A 20,539-nucleotide genomic window follows, 5' to 3' on the forward strand; every position below is an offset into this window, starting at 1 on the left:
CTTTTCCTGCAAACATTTTTTGGAAATCAGAAAATTAGGAGGCAGATTATCTCCTATATTAGTGTATTGGCTGGTCAGCAGGGCACCATATTTTCTGTTGTCTCAATGCTGGTGAAATGGTGAGCAAAGGCCATCCCCCGTTTGATATTAAGAAACATAGACCAAATGTCTGCGTGTCTGTGTGGGTTTCCTCCGGGTGCTCCGGTTTCCTCCCACAGTCCAAAGATGTGCGGGTTAGGTTGATTGGCCAGGTTAAAAATTGCCCCTTAGAGTCCTGAGATGCGTAGGTTAAAGGGATTAGCGGGTAAAATATGTGGGGGTAGGGCCTGGGTGGGATTATGGTCGGTGCAGACTCGATGGGCCGAATGGCCTCCTTCTGCACTGTAGGGTTTCTATGATTTCTATGAAATGTCTGTGTGTTGAGTTAGCAGATCTTAATCATGGCACAGCAGAGGATTTGAAGCATCCTTCCTTTTGTGTGAGTTGCTTCTCTCCCCACCCCTCCCGCCTCCCCCAAGGTGCCTGTACCTTCACTGCCTTGGCCATACACTCAGGAATTTTCTCTCTAAACTCCTCCAATTCCCCTTTGAGACCTCCTTAATACCCACCCACCTCCGACCACCCCTTCTGGTTGCTGTTGTGTTGTCCCACGTTACACAGTTACTACACTTCAAAAGTACTTCATTGGCTGTGAAGTGCTTTGGAGTGTATAGAGTTCGTGGAAAGTTCTTTTTAAATGCAAGCCTTTCTTTCTCCTACTTTAATGTCCTCTTTGGTCTTGACACCCTTTTTTAATATCACATTTTAGGGTACCTTTAATGTTAAATGCATTATATAAATGAAAATGGCTATTATTGGATTGGAGGAGAGAAAATCCAGCCAGATTTTCTGCTCCTGTTTGGTATGTAGTGGTATGAAGTTTTCCCTGGATGACCCAGTGGGTAATTATGTGGGTGCGGTGTTTTACCATGGGTATTTTTTTAAGGGTTTCAACTTCTTGTCAGCTCTGTCTCTTAGTCAGAAAGCCTGTTGTTCAATCTGAGATGACAGTCCCAGTACAGTATTGCGGGAAGGTTGCACTGTCTCAGAAATGTTATCTTTTGGATGAGGCATGACACTAAGGCCCTGCCTTCCCTCTTGGGTGGATGTCAAACATATAAATGACATTTCCATACACTTTGGAGAGGAAATTCAAGCTCCAGAGTCCTAGACCCAGCTGATCACAATATCACTGCCAACCTTATCCTCCCATAGGTAAAAGATCCCCAGCATGAAAGAAATGCAGAAGATTACTGTACTCCTTTCACTCTTGATTTTTCTCTGTTTGCAGGAACTATCATCAATCCAGGTCCAAGACGATATATCCCAATTCTGATCTATATCCGTACCTCTCTTTACTTACCTGAACTCGCCTGGGCCATCTTGGGTGCTGTCTGGGTCAATGATGAAAGCCAGGGCTGTGCTCCTTCCATTGTTAATGCAATTACTATAGCTGTCATTGCTAGGTAAGAGAATATTTGTAACCTATTAATTGTAACATTTAGCAAATGCTTCAGCCTCGATCTAACAATTCATCTGAAAGACGGCAACTCTGGCAGTGCAGCACTCCCTTAGTACTGCACTGGTAGTGTCAGCCTAGATTTTGTGCTCAAGTCTCCATATTGTGACTTGAACCCATGACTGGCAGGAGTGCCACCCACTAAGCTGTGGCTGAGTGCCAGAAATGTGCAAGTAAGGAATGAGTTTGGAATCTAGCAGAATTTTATTTTTTACAAAAATCAAGTATGAGGGTCTCGCACTAATCCTGGAAAAATATCCTTTTCACAGCTGGGTTTTCTTATTCTTCACGATCATTGCTGTCCTCATTTTCTTCGACCCTCTGGGCAGACGCAAGAGATTGAACTTTGTAACAAGCAGGGTGCATAACCTGGTGAGCAGTGACTCAGTCCAGGCCAAGTCTGTGGCAGCGCGGGTATGGGAGTGCAGGTTGAAGCTGTTGTGTTGCTGTATTACGAAGGATGCAGATAACCGGGCTGCCTTTACAAACATCGGGGAACTCTTTAGTGCCTTTTTTATGGTAAGTTTTTCTTTTAAATCATATTTTTGTGTACCGTTTTGTGAAAAGCTGGTCAAATCTGTACATAGTTTACTGTCACAGGCCATTCGCTTAAGCTTGACATCACAGAACTTTTATGACGCAGAAGGGCGCCAATTTGGCCCATTGTCCCTGCAGTGGCTCTCCAAATGAGCATCATGACTTAGTGCCATTCCACTGCACAAAGGGAGGAAGAAAAAAGTTTAAAAGTCACAGATGTTCTGGCAAATTGGAGTAATTAATTGGCTAAATACTTGGGTTTGCTGAGCACTACATTTTATCAACAGCTTACGATTTTTATTCTTAATTAAACTATGCAGAAGTATTCACCCTTTATTGTTTTTCTTTGGACCAGCTAAATATTTTTGTCAGTCTTTAAAAGTTTGCTGAAACATTTTCTGTCAGCTGATGGAGCTTTACATTTGCGCTGTAATCTTTGTAGCCTTGTCATATTTTGGCACTCAATATTCCTTTTCTATTGGGGAATGTCAGGAATGTATTATTGACAAGTACTAACTTGATGTTGTAGATTTTTGGGTAAAATATTTCTATTCATACCTTTTCTCTTGGTTTTTTTTCTCTCTATGGGCAGGACACAGACCTGGTGCCTGGCGATATTGCTGCAGGACTGACTCTTCTGCACCAGGAACAGGATATGAGAGAACAGAGCAAAGATCTGGAGGAGATTACTTGTACTGTCTCCCAACCACAGTCTGTTGTAGGTTCAGATTCAAGAATTTTAAATCTCATTAGACTGACAGTGACTTTTCATTTCTCAATAAGGAAACACAAACCTATTTCTCTTTTTTTACAAATGCTGAAATTAAATTCCCAAACGCAAAAGAAAAAAGTGACTTTTCCTTATGGTTAATACAGTGAGATGACTGATTTCTGCAGGATCAAAGTACAAGGAGAACTTTGGATCTCACAAAACGTTGACCCTGATCACCAGTGGTAGAATAAAACAATATTTACAGCAGACCATTCAACCAACCGGTCCAAGTTGCTGTTTATGCTCCCGCTCTTAATCTCATTTTATCAACATATCCTTCTGCTGATTCTCCCTGCTGCTTATCTAGTTTCCTCTTAAATGCATCCATCCGCCTCTATTACTATATATGCTCTGCTTTCTAACCGCTGTCATTGTGAAAGTAATATCCCCTTTAAGATCATTTTGATGAAGTGTTGCCCCCAACAACATTTCCTGGGAGGGAAAGAAGCTCCTTTATTCGCTATAGAAAAGATTTCCGTCTTTAATGCTGCTACAAACATTTCCGTCTTTAATGCTGCTACAAACGATTGGTCTAGTTGGACCAAGGAGCAGCACGTGCTTGGAGGGCCGAAGGGCCTGTTTCCTGTGCTGTACTGTTCTTTGTTCTATAATGTTGACAGTTCTGTGTGGCATCTACACTTGGATTGTGGTGGTGTTGACAATCAGTAAGTGTGGACATGTATTGCCAATGTTGCCTGCACGGCTTCGATCGCCAGCCATGCAACATATATGTAACCATTCATGCATTAATTGCCAGAAACACTTGCTTACTCACCATTCTGCCACTTTGGACACAGCCCTTAGCAGTGCCCCCACACAATAGGTAATACTTCAGGTCTTTGCCAAACTGAAAGCACCAGTGTAGAAGTATCTGCAAAGACCACTGTGCAGGAACCAGGCTGCACATAAACTTCACATCATTAGATAGGCTGACCGGTCGTTCCTTGTGAGCTTGCTGATCAGCATTACCCAGGACAGAAGCAACTTGGTTTTAACTTGTCTCCAACTCTGATGCAGTCTTATGAAATTGACCAGAGAGGCTAATTCCTGTTCTGTACGTCTCTTTAAGTTGTTTGTGTGTTTTGGTATTATCTATTGTTTTTCCAGGCTGAGGAGCTGGATATAGAATTAGAAAATTCTGCCCACTACATGCAGTTTGCTGTCGCAGCTTATGGATGGCCACTGTACATCTTCAGTCACCCGCTAACTGGCCTGTGTAAGCTGAGCCGTAACTGTATGTGGTAAGTCCTGATCATTAACAGTGTCTCTAATCTCTTTAGCACATGTGTTGTGTTAAGTATGACTGATGATGGTACTAAGTCCGACGTGGATGTTGTATCGTAGGTTTTCAAACTTAAGATAATTATCCAGTTCCCATTTGAAAGCCATGATTGATTCTGCCTCCACCGCACTCTCAGGCAGTGCAGTCCGGATTCTAATCATCTGCTGTGTAAATAAAAATAATTCCTTCTGTGTCCTCTGGTTTTCAACCCTTCCACCAATGAACAGTTTTCTCCCTATCTACTTTGTCTAGACCCCTTATGATTTTGAACACCTCCATCAAGTCTCCTCTCAACTTCCTCTCCTCTTAGGAGAGCAACCCCAGTTCACCACTTTCTCCATGAAACTGCAATCTCATCCCTGGAACCATTCCCGGAAATCTTTTCTGCAACCTCTCCGATGCCTTCCTAAAGTGCAATGCCCAGAATTTGACCCACTACTCCAGTTGAGGCAGAACCCATTTTTCATAAGGACTAATATCACTTTTAAGCTTTTGTACACTGCGCCTCTATTTATAAAACCCAAGAGCCCATTGTACACCTCATACGCTTTCTCAGTCTGCCCTGCCACCACCAGCAATTTGTGCACATATGTCCCGCACCCCTTTGAGAATTATACCCTTTCATTTTTAGTCTTCCATGAGGTAGTGCAGGGGCCGATTACAGATCAAAAGTAAGATGATCTTGTGTAGACAGAGGTCATGATTGATTAAAGGGATCAAAGGTTACAGGGAAAAGGCGGGAAAATGGTGCTGAGAAACTTAGCCATGATTGAATGACGGAGCAGACTCGATGGGCTGAATGGCCTAACTCTGCTCCTGTATCTTATGATCTTGTGGTTGAAGTACTAAATGAGAAGTTTGCATCTGCCTTCACCAGGCAAGAGGATGTTGCCTAAAGCTACCCAAATGCAAATCTTTTTTTAAAAACCTGTCCTTGTACCATATGTATCATGAAACATCCGTCACTGGAGTGTGAATGTTGCATTAAGCCCTGCAGAATTAGACTTGAGAAATACTCACTGCCAGGAAGTCTAACTGCAAACTGCAAACTGCAATCTATGTATATTGGTGGCATCCTGGGTTTTTTTTTCTGGTGGGGAAGTGGTGTAAGCTAAATTTCAGCCTCGTCACTCAAGTTTGCAGGACAAAAGAAATTGCACAAAGTATGCAGCTCCACACTGAATTCAGTAGTAATTTCAACTTAGAACAAGTTGCTCCTTCTACTGAGCAATGGCCAGTGTACAGAGTGCATCAGTCAGACACTGCCACTATCAATGAACATTAGCAACAGAAGGAGTCTAATTAGACCTTGATACGTCAATTAGATGACAACTGATCTGTATTTACCCGTCCTAGTCCTACTTTCCGAATACTCAAAATATACCGATATCAGTTCTGACATTTTCAATGAGCATCCTTCTTCCTAACTCTGCTCAACCACAAGAATTTTTGATGGGGTAAGGACAGAGCGGGAATTGAGAGTTCCAGATTTTCTTCCTCTTTTATATGAAGAGCTGTGTCTGTTCCGACTGTCCAATATCTGGTAATTACAAGTCCTAGGAAACTCATCCACTTCATGTCAATGTATTTCTCTGTCTAGTTGCGGAAGCCAATTTGCTGAGCAGGACATAGTTGGTGGGGATCACATGGGCTGCCATTTCAACTCCATGCTGCAAACTACGGGGCTGCAGTATCGTGACTTCATTCATGTCAGTTTCCATAATAAGGTAATCATTGGCAGGTTAAAAATCTTACCTTGATTCATACCTCAGCTTGACCCAAAAGTGCCGAGGGAGTGCCGCCCTCTTGGGGGGGCCCATTCCGAGGGAGCGCCGCCCTCTTGGGGGGGCCCATGCCGAGGGAGTGCCGCCCTCTTGGGGGGGCCCATTCCGAGGGAGCGCCGCCCTCTTGGGGGAGCCCATGCCGAGGGAGTGCCGCCCTCTTGGGGGGGCCCATGCCGAGGGAGTGCCGCCCTCTTGGGGATGGCCCATGCCGAGGGAGCGCCGCCCTCTTGGGGGGGGCCCATGCCGAGGGAGTGCCACCCTCTTGGGGGGGCCCATGCCGAGGGAGTGCCACCCTCTTGGGGGGGCCCATGCCGAGGGAGTGCCGCCCTCTTGGGGGGGCCCATGCTGAGGGAGCGCCGCCCCTTGCAAGTGCTGTCTTCCAGATGAATGAGGGTCCCATCTACTTATTTCGGTCGACAGTAGATGTCCCATGTCAATTTTGAAAGAAGGGCAAAGCATTTTTCCAGTGTCTTCTATTGAAGAGCTGATTTATCTGTGAATTCACTTATTTGCTGTTTATGGGAGCTTGCTGTCTACAAATTGGTCAAGTTTCCCATGTTACGTTGGAAGACTGCACCAGCAGAGTAACCTGTTTAATCTGAAATGCAATGGGACATTGAGGACACGGTGGACACTGTAAAAATGCAAATTTGTCCACCCGGCTTTAGAAATATCTTTCATCTGTCTGACCAATCTACTGTTTTTTTTTAAATTGCCGTTAGTGATTAAAGAGGAACTATTACATTCAAGGTTTATCAAAGGCAGCGGTTTGTGTGCTTGGAGAGATTCAGTGGAGTACTGAGGAAATATTTAACATTTGATTGCCCAACTAACCATATGTCCTTATTTCAAATTAGTAAATGCAGAAAAATGTAACCGCTTTGTTGCATCTGCAATAGAGTGAGGGGTCCTGTCCACAATGCTGTCTATCCACCTGTGAAAGCTGTGGGTTGATGTACGCATTGCTAGGTTTGTCGGTTCCCCATTTTGTAAGGTTATTTAAACCTCGCGTGTTCTGTAACTATTCAGCGTGATAGACATGGCTCAGTAATTGTGAGTTGTTTTCAGAAGCTAATTCTGAATAATTGTGGGCTGCATTAAATCTTTAACGTTGTCTTATTTTCACCCCATGGTGCAGATTTATGAAATTCCATTTTATGTGGCGCTGGATCACAAAAAAGAGGCTGTGGTGGTGGCAGTAAGAGGAACACTTTCCCTTGAGGTTAGTCTTCCTTCAACTTTTTAACACAACCAGTCAGTTTAACCTTGGTGGTGGGGAAGCTTCTAGAAATGAAAATTTGGGACAGAATTAATAGCCACTTGGGCAAATGTTAATTAAGGAAAGCCAACATGGATTTGTGAAGGACAAATAGTTTTTAATTTACTTTAGTCTTTTGATGAAGTAACAGAGGGTTGATGAGCACAATGCTATTGATTTGATATCCATGGACTTCCAAAAGGCATTTGAAAAAGTGCTACACAACAGACTTTGGAGCAAAGTTAGAGCTCATGGAATAAAAGGGACAGTAGCAAAATCGATATGAAAGTGACAGGAAACAAAAGGCAATGGTGAATTAGGGATGGGCAATAAATGCAACACCACATCATGTAAATGAATTTTTAAAAAAATTGTTGTCTTCTGGACTGGATGAAGGATTAGTGGTTTAAAGCTACACCCTAGCTAAAACGGTAACACTACCTGTTGCATTCTCTCCTTTCCTTCTCATAAGCGGTATGCTTTGTCTGTACAGCGCGCAAGAAACAATACTTTTCACTGTATACATTACATGTGACAATCCGTTCCCCAAGGGTCAGTGTTAGGGCTCCTATTCTTCCTGATATATATTAAAGACCTTTCTTTATTATTTTGTGGTTACGGGCTTCACTGGCAAGGTCAGCATTTGGTGCCCATCCCTAATTGCCCATGAATTGAATGGCTTGCTAGGCCGTTTTCAGGGGCTGTTAAGAGTCAACCACGTTGTGTGCATCACCAGACCAAATAGGAATGGCAGATTTTCTTCTCGAAAGGACATTTGTGAACCAGATTTTTATGACAGTTGATAATTCCATGATCACCATTAGTGAGGCCAGCTTTCAGTTCCAAATTAATTAATTAACTGAATTTAAATTCCACCAGCTGCCATGGTGAGATTTCAACCCAGGTCCCTAGAGCAATAGCCTGAGTCTTTGGATTGCTAGTCCAGTGATGTTACAACTATATCACCATCTCCCCATGATCTTGGTGTTCTGTGCGTGATTTCAAAATTTCCATAGGATACAAAACTTGGAAGCACTGTGTTACAGACAGGAGGGGGATTAATATAACCAGTCCAGAATTCTCCTCTCACCACCTGTTTGTAGATTTTTGATTGCCCCCCCCCACCCCCCCTTTATAAGTAGAACACTTCAGTTTTGGGTGATCCAAACCTCTATTAGTAACCCTACAGCAAACTTGACTGAGATTAAATCAGAGCTAGTTTAATTTACACAGCACAAAACACAGGAACAGGATTCACAACATTCTCCCCACCACTTTTCCATTCATACAATAAAAAAAAGATAAGGGAAAGAAAGCGGTACAGGGCAAAGACCTCGACAAAATAAGACTAATTGTTTCACTTGAGTCCAGAATCAAAAGTCCAATGATGTATTCCTTCAGAAGGATTAGGCAGCTGGAACTGATACTGAGGGATCCACTTTTCCAGTAACACTGACTTCCACAATGGGTGAAGCACATAGAGCTGACTTAGTCTTGTAATAGGCACTGGTGTTGAAATTCAGACATTCCAGTAGAAATCGGGGTAGATGAGGGCCACACAATTTTAAACCTGGACAGAGTTCTGGTTCTGCTGCTACCAGTTTGATGGAAAGTAACAGTCTGGAATCCGACTTCTCTTCTGAGTCTGAACAGCGATGGAAGACAAAACGCAAAACCTGTATAATTAAAGCAATTCAAACAGCTTAAGTCTCGGTCATGTGATGATGATTTCAGGTCAAGCCATTTGGTTAACGATACCTCTTGTTAAAACCCATTTTGTTTTAAGCAGATGACTGTAGATCCATTAGCACGTTGAAAATGAGGAGGCACCAGCCTTTGTCCAGAGCTGGCTGGTTCAAATGTCTCATTTACTATTCTTCGTGTTGGCTTGGCTGGAATGTTTATACAACGCAAGGAGCATCATATTCCAGGAGTTTGAGGAGTTAGCCTTTGTCCATTTTTAAACTGCTGAGAAACTTCCAGAACTACCGTCATGTGGTCAACTTCAGCCATTTTAACAGTCCAACCATTTGTCCATTTTTAAAAAGTATATAAAGTATAGTATATATAGGCATATATGTTATCCTTCATGTCTTCTGGGCTGACAGTTGTGAACTGTGAGGAGGATAGAGTAGAACTCCAAAAGGATATAGGTTAGTGGAATGGGCAGACAAATGGCAGATGAGTTTAATACAAAGAGTGATTAATTTTGGTATGAAGAAGGTGGAGCGACAATATAAAATAAAGGGTACAGTTCTAAAAAGGATATTTGAGCAGAGGGACATGGGTGTAGAGGTGGCGGAACAGTTTGAGAGCGCAGTTAATAAAGCATATGGCATCCTGCACTTTGTTAATGGAAAGATGCATTACAAAAGTAAGCAAGATATGGTAAACATGATAAAACACTCATTCAGCCTCAACTGAAGTATTGCATCCCATTCTGGGAACCACTCTTTAGGAAAAATGTGAAGGCTTTGAAGAAGGTGCAGTAAAGATTCACATGGGTCACGAGTAATTCGATGAATGAAGAACTTCAGTTACATACTGGATAAAAGCAAATTACTGCAGATGCTGGAATCTGAAACTGAAAGAGAAAATGCTGGAAAATCTCAGCAGGTCTGGCAACATCTGTAAGGAGAGAAAAGAGCTGACATTTCGGATCCAGGCAACCCTTTGTCAAAGCTAAAAGGCATAGAAAGTGGGAGATATTTATACTGCAGGGTGAGGAACTAAAAGATGAGTCATAGCCACAGAAACCAGGGTAAAAGACTGCTGATGTCCGTCCACAGAGAGAATAGAGGGTCTGAATGGCCAAACGGCAGAGAAGCTGAAAAGATGTTGGGGAGGGGGGGAAATGGATGGGACAGAGGTGAGGTTTAGAAAAGGAGAAGCAAAGGGGGAGAAAAGGTAAGGGAAGGGGGATAAAGTAGGGAGAAAGAGTGGGGGGGAGGGGAAGAAAAATGAAGAAAGACAATAAAGAAATAAAAGGTAGAGAACAGTTAAAAAAAAAAATAGAATGAAAACAAAGGGGTGGAGGTGGGGTGGAGCAAATCATCTGAAATTGTTGAATTCGATGTTGAAATCGGAAGGCTGTAAAGTGCCTCGCCGGAAGATGAGATGCTGTTCCTCCAGTTTGCATTGAGCTTCACTGAAACATTGCAGCAGGCCAAGGACAGACATGTGGGCATGGGAGCAGGATCCTGTGTTAAAATGGCAAGCAACCGGAAGGTCAGGGTCCTGATTGCGCACAGACCAAAGGTGCTCAGCAAAGCGATCACCCAGTCTACGCTTGGTCTCTCTGATATAGAGGAGACCACATTGGGAGCAGCGAATGCAATAGAGCAAATTGAAAGAGGTGCAAGTGAAACACTGCTTAACCTGGAATGAATGTTTTGGATCTTGGATGGTGAGCATAGACGGTAAAGGGACAGGTGTTACACCTTCTGCAATTGCATGGGAAGGTGCCATGACTGATGGGAGAGGTGTTGAGTGTAGAACCATAGAACCATAGAAAATTACAGTTCAGAAACAGGCCTTTTGGCCCTTCTTGTCTGTGCCGAACCATTTTTTGCCTAGCCCCACTGACCTGCACTTGGACCATATCCCTCCACACCCCTCTCATCCATGAACCCGTCCAAGTTTTTCTTAAATGTTAAAAGTGACCCCGCATTGACCACTTTATCCAGCAGCTCATTCCACACTCCCACCACTCTCTGCGTGAAGAAGCCCCCCCCTAATATTCCCTTTAAACTTTTCTCCTTTCACCCTTAACCCATGCCCTCTGGTTTTTTTCTCCCCTAGCCTCAGCGGAAAAAGCCTGCTTGCATTCACTCTATCAATACCCATCAAAATCTTATACACCTCTATCAAATCTCCCCTCAATCTTCTACGCTCCAGGGAATAAAGTCCCAACCTATTCAACCTCTCTCTGTAACTCAGCTTCTCAAGTCCCGGCAACATCCTTGTGAACCTTCTCTGCACTCTTTCAACCTTATTTACATCCTTCCTGTAACTAGGTGACCAAAACTGTACACAATACTCCAAATTCGGCCTCACCAATGCCTTATATAACCTTACCATAACATTCCAACTTTTATACTCGATACTCCGATTTATAAAGGCCAATGTACCAAAGGCACTCTTTACGACCCTATCCACCTGTGACGTCACTTTTAGAGAATTCTGTACCTGTATTCCCAGATCCCTCTGTTCAACTGCACTCTTCAGAGTCCTACCATTTACCCAGTACGTTCTTCTTTGGTTTGTCCTTCCAAAGTGCAATATCTCTCACTTGTCTGCGTTAAATTCCATTTGCCATTTTTCAGCCCATTTTTCTAGTTGGTCCAAATCCCTCTGCAAGCTTTGAAAACCTTCCTCACTGTCCACTACACCTCCAATCTTTGTATCATCAAACTTGCTGATCCAATTTACCACATTATCATCCAGATCATTGATATAGATGACAGACAACAATGGACCCAACACCGATCCCTGCGGCACACCACTAGTCACAGGCCTCCACTCAGAGAAGAAATCCTCCACAACCACTCTCTGGCTTCTTCCATTGAGCCAGTGTCTAATCCAATTTACTACCTCCCCATGTATACCTAGTGACTGAACCTTCCTAACTAACCTCCCATGAGGACCTTGTCAAAGGCCTTGCTGAAATCCAGGTAGACAACATCCACCGCCTTCCCTTCATCCACTTTCCTGGTAACCTCCTCGAAAAACTCTAATAGATTGGTCAAACATGACCTACCACGCACAAAGCCATGTTGACTCTCCCTAATAAGTCCCTGTCTATCCAAATATTTGTAGATCCTACCCCTTATCACACCTTCCAATAACTTGCCCACCACCGATGTCAAACTTACTGGCCTATAATTTCCCGGATTTCTTTTGGAACCTTTTTTAAACAACGGAACAACATGAGCCACCCTCCAATCATCCGGCACCTCCCCCGTGAATACTGACATTTTAAATATGTCTGCCAGGGCCCCTGCAAGTTCAACACTAGCTTCCCTCAAGGTCCGTGGGAATACCCTGTCTGGTCCTGGGGATTTATCCACTCTGATTTGCCTCACGACAGCGAGCACCTCCTCCCCTTTAATCTGTAACGGTTCCATGACCTCCCTACCAGTTTGCCCTATTTCCGTAGACTCCATGCCCGTTTCCTCAGTAAATACGGATGCAAAAAAACCATTTAGTATCTCCCCCATCTCTTTTGGTTCCATACACAGTCTACCACTCTGGTCTTCAAGAGGACCAATTTTATCCCTCACTATCCTTTTGCTCCTAACATACCTATAGAAGCTCTTTGGATTTTCCTTCACTCTGTCTGCCAAAGCAACCTCATGTCTTCTTTTAGCCCTCCTGATTTCCCTCTTAAGTAGCTTCTTGCACTTTTTATACTCCTCGAGCATCTGATCTGTGCCTTGCTGCCTGTACATTTCATACAACTCTCTCTTCCTCTTAATCAGTGTTACAATCTCCCTCGAGAACCAAGGTTCCTTATTCCTATTTACTTTGCCTTTAATCCTGACAGGAACATACAAACTCTGCACTCTCAAAATTTCTCCTTTGAAGGCCTCCCACTTTCCATTTACATCCTTACCAGAGAACAGCCTGTGCCCATCCACACCTCCCAGATCCCTTCTCATTTCATCAAATTTGGCCTTTTTCCAGTTCAGAACTTCAACCCGAGGACCAGATCTATCCTTATCCATGATCAGGTTGAAACTAATGGCATTATGATCACTGGATCCAAAGTGTTCCCTCACACTCACATCTATCACCTGCCCTAACTCATTTCCCAATAGGAGATCCAATATCGCATCCTCTCTAGTTGGCACCTCTATATACTGATGTAGAAAATTCTCCTGAACACATTTTACAAACTCTACCCCGTCTAAACCTTTAACAGTATGCGAGTCCCAATCTATATGTGGAAAATTAAAATCCTCTACTATCACAACTTTGTGTTTCTTGCAGTTGTCAGCTATCTCTACTACCTATGTAGTAGAGGAGTGGACTAGATTATCCCGGAGGGAACGGTCTCTGCGGAATGCTGACAGAGGGAGTGAAGGGAAGGTGTGTTTGGTGGTGGCATCACGCTGGAGTTGGCGAAAATGGCAGAGGATTATGCTTTGCATGTGGAGGCTGGTGGGGTGAAATGTGAGAACAAGGGGGACTCCACCCTTGTTCTGGAGGGAGGGGAGTGGGCGAGGGAGATGGACCGCACGCTGTTGAGGGCCCTGTCGACAACTGTAGATGGAAATCCACGGTTGAGGAAAAAGGAGCACATATTAGAAGCACCACTTTGGAAGGTGGCATCATTTGAACAAATGTGATGGAGGTGAAGGAGCTAGTCTGGAATCCGGCAAGAGGCTGGAGTCCTTACAGGATGTAGGGTGTGAAGTGCTGTAGTCCAGATAGCTGTGGGAGTCAGTGAGCTTGTAATGGATATTGGTAGATAGTCTATTGCTGGAAATGGAGACACAAAGGTCAAGGAAGGGAAGGGAAGTGTCTGAGATGGACCAGGTGAAAGTGATGGAGGGGTGGAAACTGGAAGTGAAGTTGATGAATTTTTCGAGGTCTGGGCGAATGCATGAAGCGGCACCAAAATAATCATCGATGTGCCGATAAGGGAATTGTGGGAGGGGACCTGGGTAGGCTTGGAACAAGGAATGTTCCACATACCCCTTAAAAAGACAAGCGTAGCTAGGACCTATGCGGGTACCCATTGCTTCTCCTTTGATTTGGAGAAAGTGGGATGAGTTAAAGGAAAAGTTATTGAGGGATAGAACAAGTTCAGCCAGACCTGAACAATTCCCATGCAACACCACCACTCCTCCACCTGAACTTGTTCTATCTCAGCAACATTTCCTTTAATTCAACAACTTCAGATGATTTGCTGTACCCCACCTCGATCCTTTTGTTTTCATTTTATTTTATTTTTAACTGTTCTCTACTTTTTTATTTCTTTATTGTTTTTCTTCATTTTTCTTCCCCCCCCCCCACTCTTTCCCCCTACTTTATCCCCCTCCCCTTACCTTTTCTCCCCCTTTGCTTCATTCCCTTACCCTGCAGCATAAATATCTCATAAATCATAATCATAAATCATAAAAACCCTACAGTGCAGAAGGAGGCCATTTGGCCCATCGAGTCTGCACCGACCACAATCCCACCCAGGCCATATCCCTACATATTTTACCCACTAACCCCTCTAACCTACGCATCTCAGGACACTAAGGGGCAATTTTAGCATGGCCAATCAACCTAACCCGCACATCTTTGGACTGTGGGAGGAAACCGGAGCACCCGGAGGAAACCCGCGCAGACACGAGGAGAATGTGCAAACTCCACACAGACAGTGACCTGAGCCGGGAATCGAACCCGGGACCCTGGAGCTGTGAAGCAGCAGTGCTAACCACTGCGCTACCGTGTCGCCCACTTTCTCCCACTTTCTATGCCTTTTAGCTTTGACAAAGGGTCGTCTGGACTCGAAACATCGGCTCTTTTCTCTCCTTACAGGTGCTGCCAGACCTGCTGAGATTTTCCAGCATTTTCTCTTTTGACTTCAGTTACATAGAAAGATTGGAGAAGGTTGAGAGATTTGATAGAGGTATTCAAAATGCCGAAGGTCTGAAAGAGTAGACAGGGAGAAATAGTTCCCATTGGTGGGAGGATTGTGAACCAGAGGGGACAGATTTAAATTAATTGGCAAAATAAAAAAATGGCAACATTAGAAAAAGCTTTTTCGAACAGCGGGTGGTTAGGATCTGGAATGCACTGCCTAAGAGTGTGGTAGTGGCAGGGCCAGTTGAAGCTTTCGAGGGATTTAGATTATTATCTGAAAACAAAGAATGTGCAGGGCTACAGGGAGCACATAGGTGGTTCTAGGTAAATTGCTCCTTCTGGAAGACAGCACTTGCATGACAGGCCAAATGGCCACCTTCTGTGGTGTGACCATTCTATAATTCTATGATGCACAATGGAATAGGCTTGGGGGCTTCTGCTTCCCGGGAGGGCAGGAGATGTAATCATTCATATTTCTTTAAGGTGATTGTCTTTTATAGGTTTTTCTAAACAGCCTGACTTCATTTTCAATCCTGGAGCCCCCTACCTAGCAGCACTGTGTGTGTACCTACACCACAGGGACTGCAGCAGCTCAAGAAGGCAGCTCACCACTACCTTCTCGAGGGCATTTAGGAATGGTCAATGATTGCTGGCCTAGTCAGCAAAGCTCATGTCACTTGAATGAAAATTGGAATTTGTAAGGTATCTATAAGAACGTAAGAAATAGGAGCAGGAGTAGGCCACCTAGCCTCTCGAGCCTGCCCCGCCATTCAATAAGATCATGGCTGATCTGAAGTGAATCAGTTGCACTTACCCGCCTGCTCCCCATAACCCTTAATTCCCCTACCGATCAGAAATCCATCTATCCGTGACTTAAACATATTCAACGAGGTAGCCTCCACCACTTCAGTGGGCAGAGAATTCCAGAGATTCACCACCCTCTGAGAAAAGAAGTTCCTCCTCAACTCTGTCCTAAACTGACCCCCCCTTTATTTTGAGGCTGTGTCCTCTAGTTCTGTAGGCAAACATTCAGCCAACTTCAAGCTGCTGTATTAAGTCACTGAAATATTATTGTTTCCTCTTTTGAAACTTGGGGGTTTCAGCCAAATAAATAGTAATTTCTGATCTAAAGCAAGGCTTTATAACAGCAACCTAGAGCCATATATCTGGTGCCAGGCCGGTTGGCCCAGCCCCCTCAGCCCCTGCTCCCATCTCTGGTGATGTCCACCCATCCACAAACTCAAGTGGCATGGGAAGCATCAACGCTGCTTCCAGAGCCTGTATATGATGAGTTTGCTAACCTGGCAGTTTAAACATTTGAAGCCCTGACTTTTAAAAATGATTCTGACAATACTCTTGTAGTAGCTGACTAGTGTCACTGGATGTCTCTGTGCAACAATAAACCAGGTTAGATGCTGCTGCTCTGTAGCACCACAGCTGAATGATGCTGGGAATTTGAAAATTAATCACCCGTGCTTCCTCTTTCTAGTTGTTAATTCTGGCAGGTCTGTTCTTTCTCCCCACTATCTTTCCTAGTTGAAAGTGTGTGGGAGACAACATGTTTCAAGCTCTAGGCAGAATCTCCAATTAAGGATGATCTCACAAGGGTTAGATTGTCATCAAGACCTCGGCTAATTTACCTGAGAGTTGGAAGTGGGGGGGGGGCTTCAGGTTAGGAATAACTCTACTATTTTATTTGATCAGTAATGTAATCTGAGGCACATCGGATGTTTTCTGTCATTAAAAAAATGACACCGAGCCTAAAAAAGGGGACATGAGGCCAGTTGATCAAAAGCTTGATCAAAAAGAGTCTTGAGGGAGAAATTTAGAGGGGAAATTCCAGAGCTTAAGGGCCCAGGCAGCTGAAGGCACGGCCATCAGTGGTGGAGCAATGGAAATTGGTGAAGTGCATGAGGCCAGAGTTACAGGAGCACCAAGATCACAAGAGGGTTGAGGGACTGGTGACCATTAGAGGGAGGGAGGGGACCAGGCCATGGAGAGATTTGAAAACAAGGACAAAATTCTTAAAATTGATTGAAACGAAGTGGCTGAAATAATGCTACTAAAGAAAATATTGATCACTTGGGGAAAGAGCTTAGTCCTTGGTAGGTGCCTGAGGCAAAAATCAGTTAATCCTGGCACGCACTTGGGATCATTCCGAACACTTTCCTGATCTGATTAGCATGCGTTTAAGTTGGACAATGGATTTACCACCTGAGCCAATTGTGTGGGGCGTATGCAGATTGAAATGTACTCCATTAACATTATATGGTATGTCTGCCAGAATGGTAGAAGACAAACTCGATAAACCTTAGCCTTTTTCCATCCAGTAGTCCCTGTGCCCTATCCATGTTTACATGTGTTTTGTAACCAACAGGATGCTTTGACGGATTTGAGTGCAGAGCGCGAGACGTTACTTGTAGATGGCGTGACAGGAGAATCTTTGGCACATAAGGTAAGTATTTAGCTCCTCTTTCAGGCTTATAAACTAATCAGAAAACCAGTGTGTGTGATCACATGAAAACTGTGCAAGATACACTTTTGTTTCAGCATTTATTCTGCAACCATAACGTGGCTATGAAGCAGTTCCCATTAAAGTCAGAATCTTGTGCTCTTCAGCTTGGACTTCAGATCAGCACCAAAGCTGAAATTAAACTGCAAATGTGTCCTTGTTGATTGGTTAAACAGCAGTCTGAAGTTCTAAATCAGAGCATAGAGTAATAGGTTTGTGGTACCATGAGCAACTCAGTTGTACAGGAGGGAAGGAAGAAGCGGGGGGAAGAGAGATAGTGATAGGTGATTCATTAGTTAAGGGAACAGACAGGCATTTCTGTGGCTGTAGACGTGACTCCAGGGTGGTATGTTGCCTCCCTGGTGCCAGGGTAATCAAAAATGTCACAGAGCGGCTGAAAGACATTGTTCTGGGGGAGGGTGAACAGCCACAAGTCATGGTCCACACTGATACCAATGACAGGTAAGAAGGAGAATGGGGTTTTGGAATCAGAATTTAGGGAGCTAGGTAGAAAATGAGCAAGCAGGACATCAGATGTAATCTCCGGATTATCCCCAGTGCCATGTGACAGTAAGTACCGAAATAGGAGGATAAGGCAGATGAATGCGTGGTTGGAATGATGGTGCAGGAGGGAGCGATTTAGATTACTGGGATTGGGGGAGTTAGTGTCTGTATAAGCCGGGCAGGTTGCACCTGAACAGAACTGGGACTGTGTTCCTTGCTGTGCTACTAGTTGTTATAGCGCTGTCAGAACGGCTTTAAACTAACTCGACAAAGGTGTGGGAACTGAGAGGAATATCCCAGGATGAACAACATTCTGGGAGGGCCGAAAGCACCAGTACAGAGACTAGTAAGTTAATAGGTGAAATTGGAGAAAAGTAATGACGTCTAATTCAAAGTTATTGTACACGTATGCGAACGCACAGAGTATAGTGAATAAGACTCAGGAGTTACAGGCACAGATTGGGTTGTGGAAATATGATGTTGTGGCAGTATCATAGACATGGTGACCTGGTTCACGGAAGGGCTGGACTGGGTACAAGGTGTTCAGGAAAGATAAGAAAGGAGATGGGGTGGTGGTATTGGTTAGGGAGAGCATTGTGGGTGCTGGAGAAAGAGGATGTCCCAGAGGCTTCAAGGACAGAATCAACTTGGCTGAAGCTAAGGAACAAAAAGGATGCAATTACCTTGCTCGGTGTTGTCTAGAGAGCGCCAACGAGTGAGGAAAATGTAGAAGAACAAATCTGCAGGGAAATTACAGAGGAATGCAAACATTATAGAGTAGTTATAATTGGGTTTAATTATCCAAATGTAGACTAAGACAGTGGTAGTGTGAAGAGCAGAGAAGGGCAAAAGTTCCTAGATTGTGTTCAGGAAAACTTTCTATACCAAGGGTGTCCAGTCCAATAAGAAAGGATGCATTTTTGGAACGAGTTCTTGGAAATGAGATGGGCCAAGTAGATCAAATGTCAGTGCATTTAGGAGTCAATGATCTTGTATCGTAAGGTTTACAATGTTAATAGAAAAGGCTAATAGGCAAATCAGAATAAGAATAATTAACTGGTGTAGAGCCAATTTCAGTGAAGCAAGAATGAAACTGGGCCGGTTAGACTGGAGCAAAGGCTGATGGGAGAAACTGGCTGAACAATGGGCTACCTTTAAAAAAGAAATGGCCCAGACATAGTCAAGGTATATTCCCTTAACAGGGAAAAGTAGGGAAAACAAATCCAGAGCTCCCTGGGTGAAAGAGGAGATAGAAATTAAGATGAGGAAGAAAATGTGTGCTTATGACAGGTGTCGGTAGAAAATACAGTTAAGAACCAAGAGGAAGACAGAAAGTTCATAAGGGTGGTGAAAAAGCGCATTCGAGAAGCAAAGAGAGATTGAGAGAAAACTGGCAGCCAACATAAAGTCTTCTATTGGCATATAAATAATAAGTGTGGTAACAGAAGGAGTAGGGCCAATTAGAGACATAAAAGGGGATTTATGCATGGAGGCGGGGAGCATGACTGAGATCATAAATGAATACTTTGTACCGGGAAGTAGATGTTATCCTCGTCTGTCACCATGGCGAGGAAACTCTGTACCTAGAAGAGTTCAAAATTGATGATAAGGAAGTGTTGAATAGACTGTACTTAAAAGTTGACGAGGCACCAGGACTGGATGAGATGCAACCAGTGCTGCTGAAAGAAGTGAGAATAGAAATTGCTGGGGTGCTGCCCATAATCTTCTCGAGACTCGGGGGTGGTGCCAGAGGACTAGAGAATTGCAAAAGCTATTCCCCTGTTCAAAAAAGGTTGTGAGGAAAACCCCAGCAATTACAGGCCAGTCAGTTTAATAACAGTAGTAGGCAAGCTTCTAGAAACAATCATTTAGATAGAATTAGTAATCACATGGATAAATGTGAGTTGATTAGAAAGAGCCAGCATAGATTTCTAATGGGGAAATCATGCCTAATTAACTTGCTGGAGTTTTTTGAGGAAGTAACAGAGAGGGTTGAGTAGGGTAATGCTGTTGATGTGGTGTACATGGACTTTCAGAAGGTATTTGATACGGTGCCACACAACAGACTTGTGAGAAAAGTTATAGCTCATGGAATAAAAGACAGTAGCAATGGTTAATGGCTATTTCTTGGGCTGAAGGAGAGTTTGCAGTGATGTTCCTCAGGAGTCAGTATAGGGACTCTTGCTTTTCCTGATTATATATTAATGATCTAGATCTTGACGTATAGGGAACAATTTCAAAGTTTGCAGATGTTACAAAACTTGGAAGTATTGTAAACTGTGAAGAGACAGTGTAGAACTTCAAAAGGACATAGACAAGTTGGAGTGGGCAGACAGGTGACAGATGAAGTTCAATGTGGAGAGATGTGAGGTGAGACAGTTTGGTAGAAAGAACATGGAGAGACAATATAACAAATGGGGTAAAATTCTTAAGAGTGTGCAGGAGCAGAGGAACCTGGGTGTGCATAGGTAATTGAAGGTGGCAGGACAGGTAGAGTGAGCAGTTAATAAAGCATATAGCATTCTGGGCTTTATTAGTAGGAGCATAGAGTACGAAGCATGGAGATTATGCTAAACCTATACAAGACATAGTTAGCTGGAATATTGTGTACAGTCTGGGTGCCACACTGTAGGAAGGATGTGAATGTATTAAAGAGAGTGCAGGAAAGGTTTACTAGAATGGTCCCAAGGTTGAAAAGCTTCAGTTCTGAGGTTAGATTGGAGAGGTTGGGATTATTCTCCATGGAGAGCCAAG

The 20,539-nt window shown here is 43.7% G+C and overlaps 1 protein-coding gene across 1 annotated transcript in view; it reads left to right on the forward strand.

Annotated features, from left to right (window-relative positions):
* Positions 1-20,539, forward strand: part of daglb (diacylglycerol lipase, beta) — a 37,099-nt gene that overhangs the window by 5,453 nt on the left and 11,107 nt on the right. The window contains exons 3-9 of the mRNA XM_078240592.1: positions 1,331-1,505; positions 1,828-2,077; positions 2,688-2,813; positions 3,975-4,108; positions 5,750-5,876; positions 7,072-7,155; positions 17,147-17,224. Of these exons, the coding sequence (XP_078096718.1) occupies positions 1,331-1,505; positions 1,828-2,077; positions 2,688-2,813; positions 3,975-4,108; positions 5,750-5,876; positions 7,072-7,155; positions 17,147-17,224 (974 nt within the window). The remainder of the gene's footprint in view (positions 1-1,330; positions 1,506-1,827; positions 2,078-2,687; positions 2,814-3,974; positions 4,109-5,749; positions 5,877-7,071; positions 7,156-17,146; positions 17,225-20,539) is intronic.

The sequence above is a fragment of the Mustelus asterias genome, chromosome 23 (genome assembly GCF_964213995.1).
Source record: "Mustelus asterias chromosome 23, sMusAst1.hap1.1, whole genome shotgun sequence".
In the NCBI taxonomy this organism is placed as follows: Eukaryota; Metazoa; Chordata; class Chondrichthyes; order Carcharhiniformes; family Triakidae; genus Mustelus; species Mustelus asterias.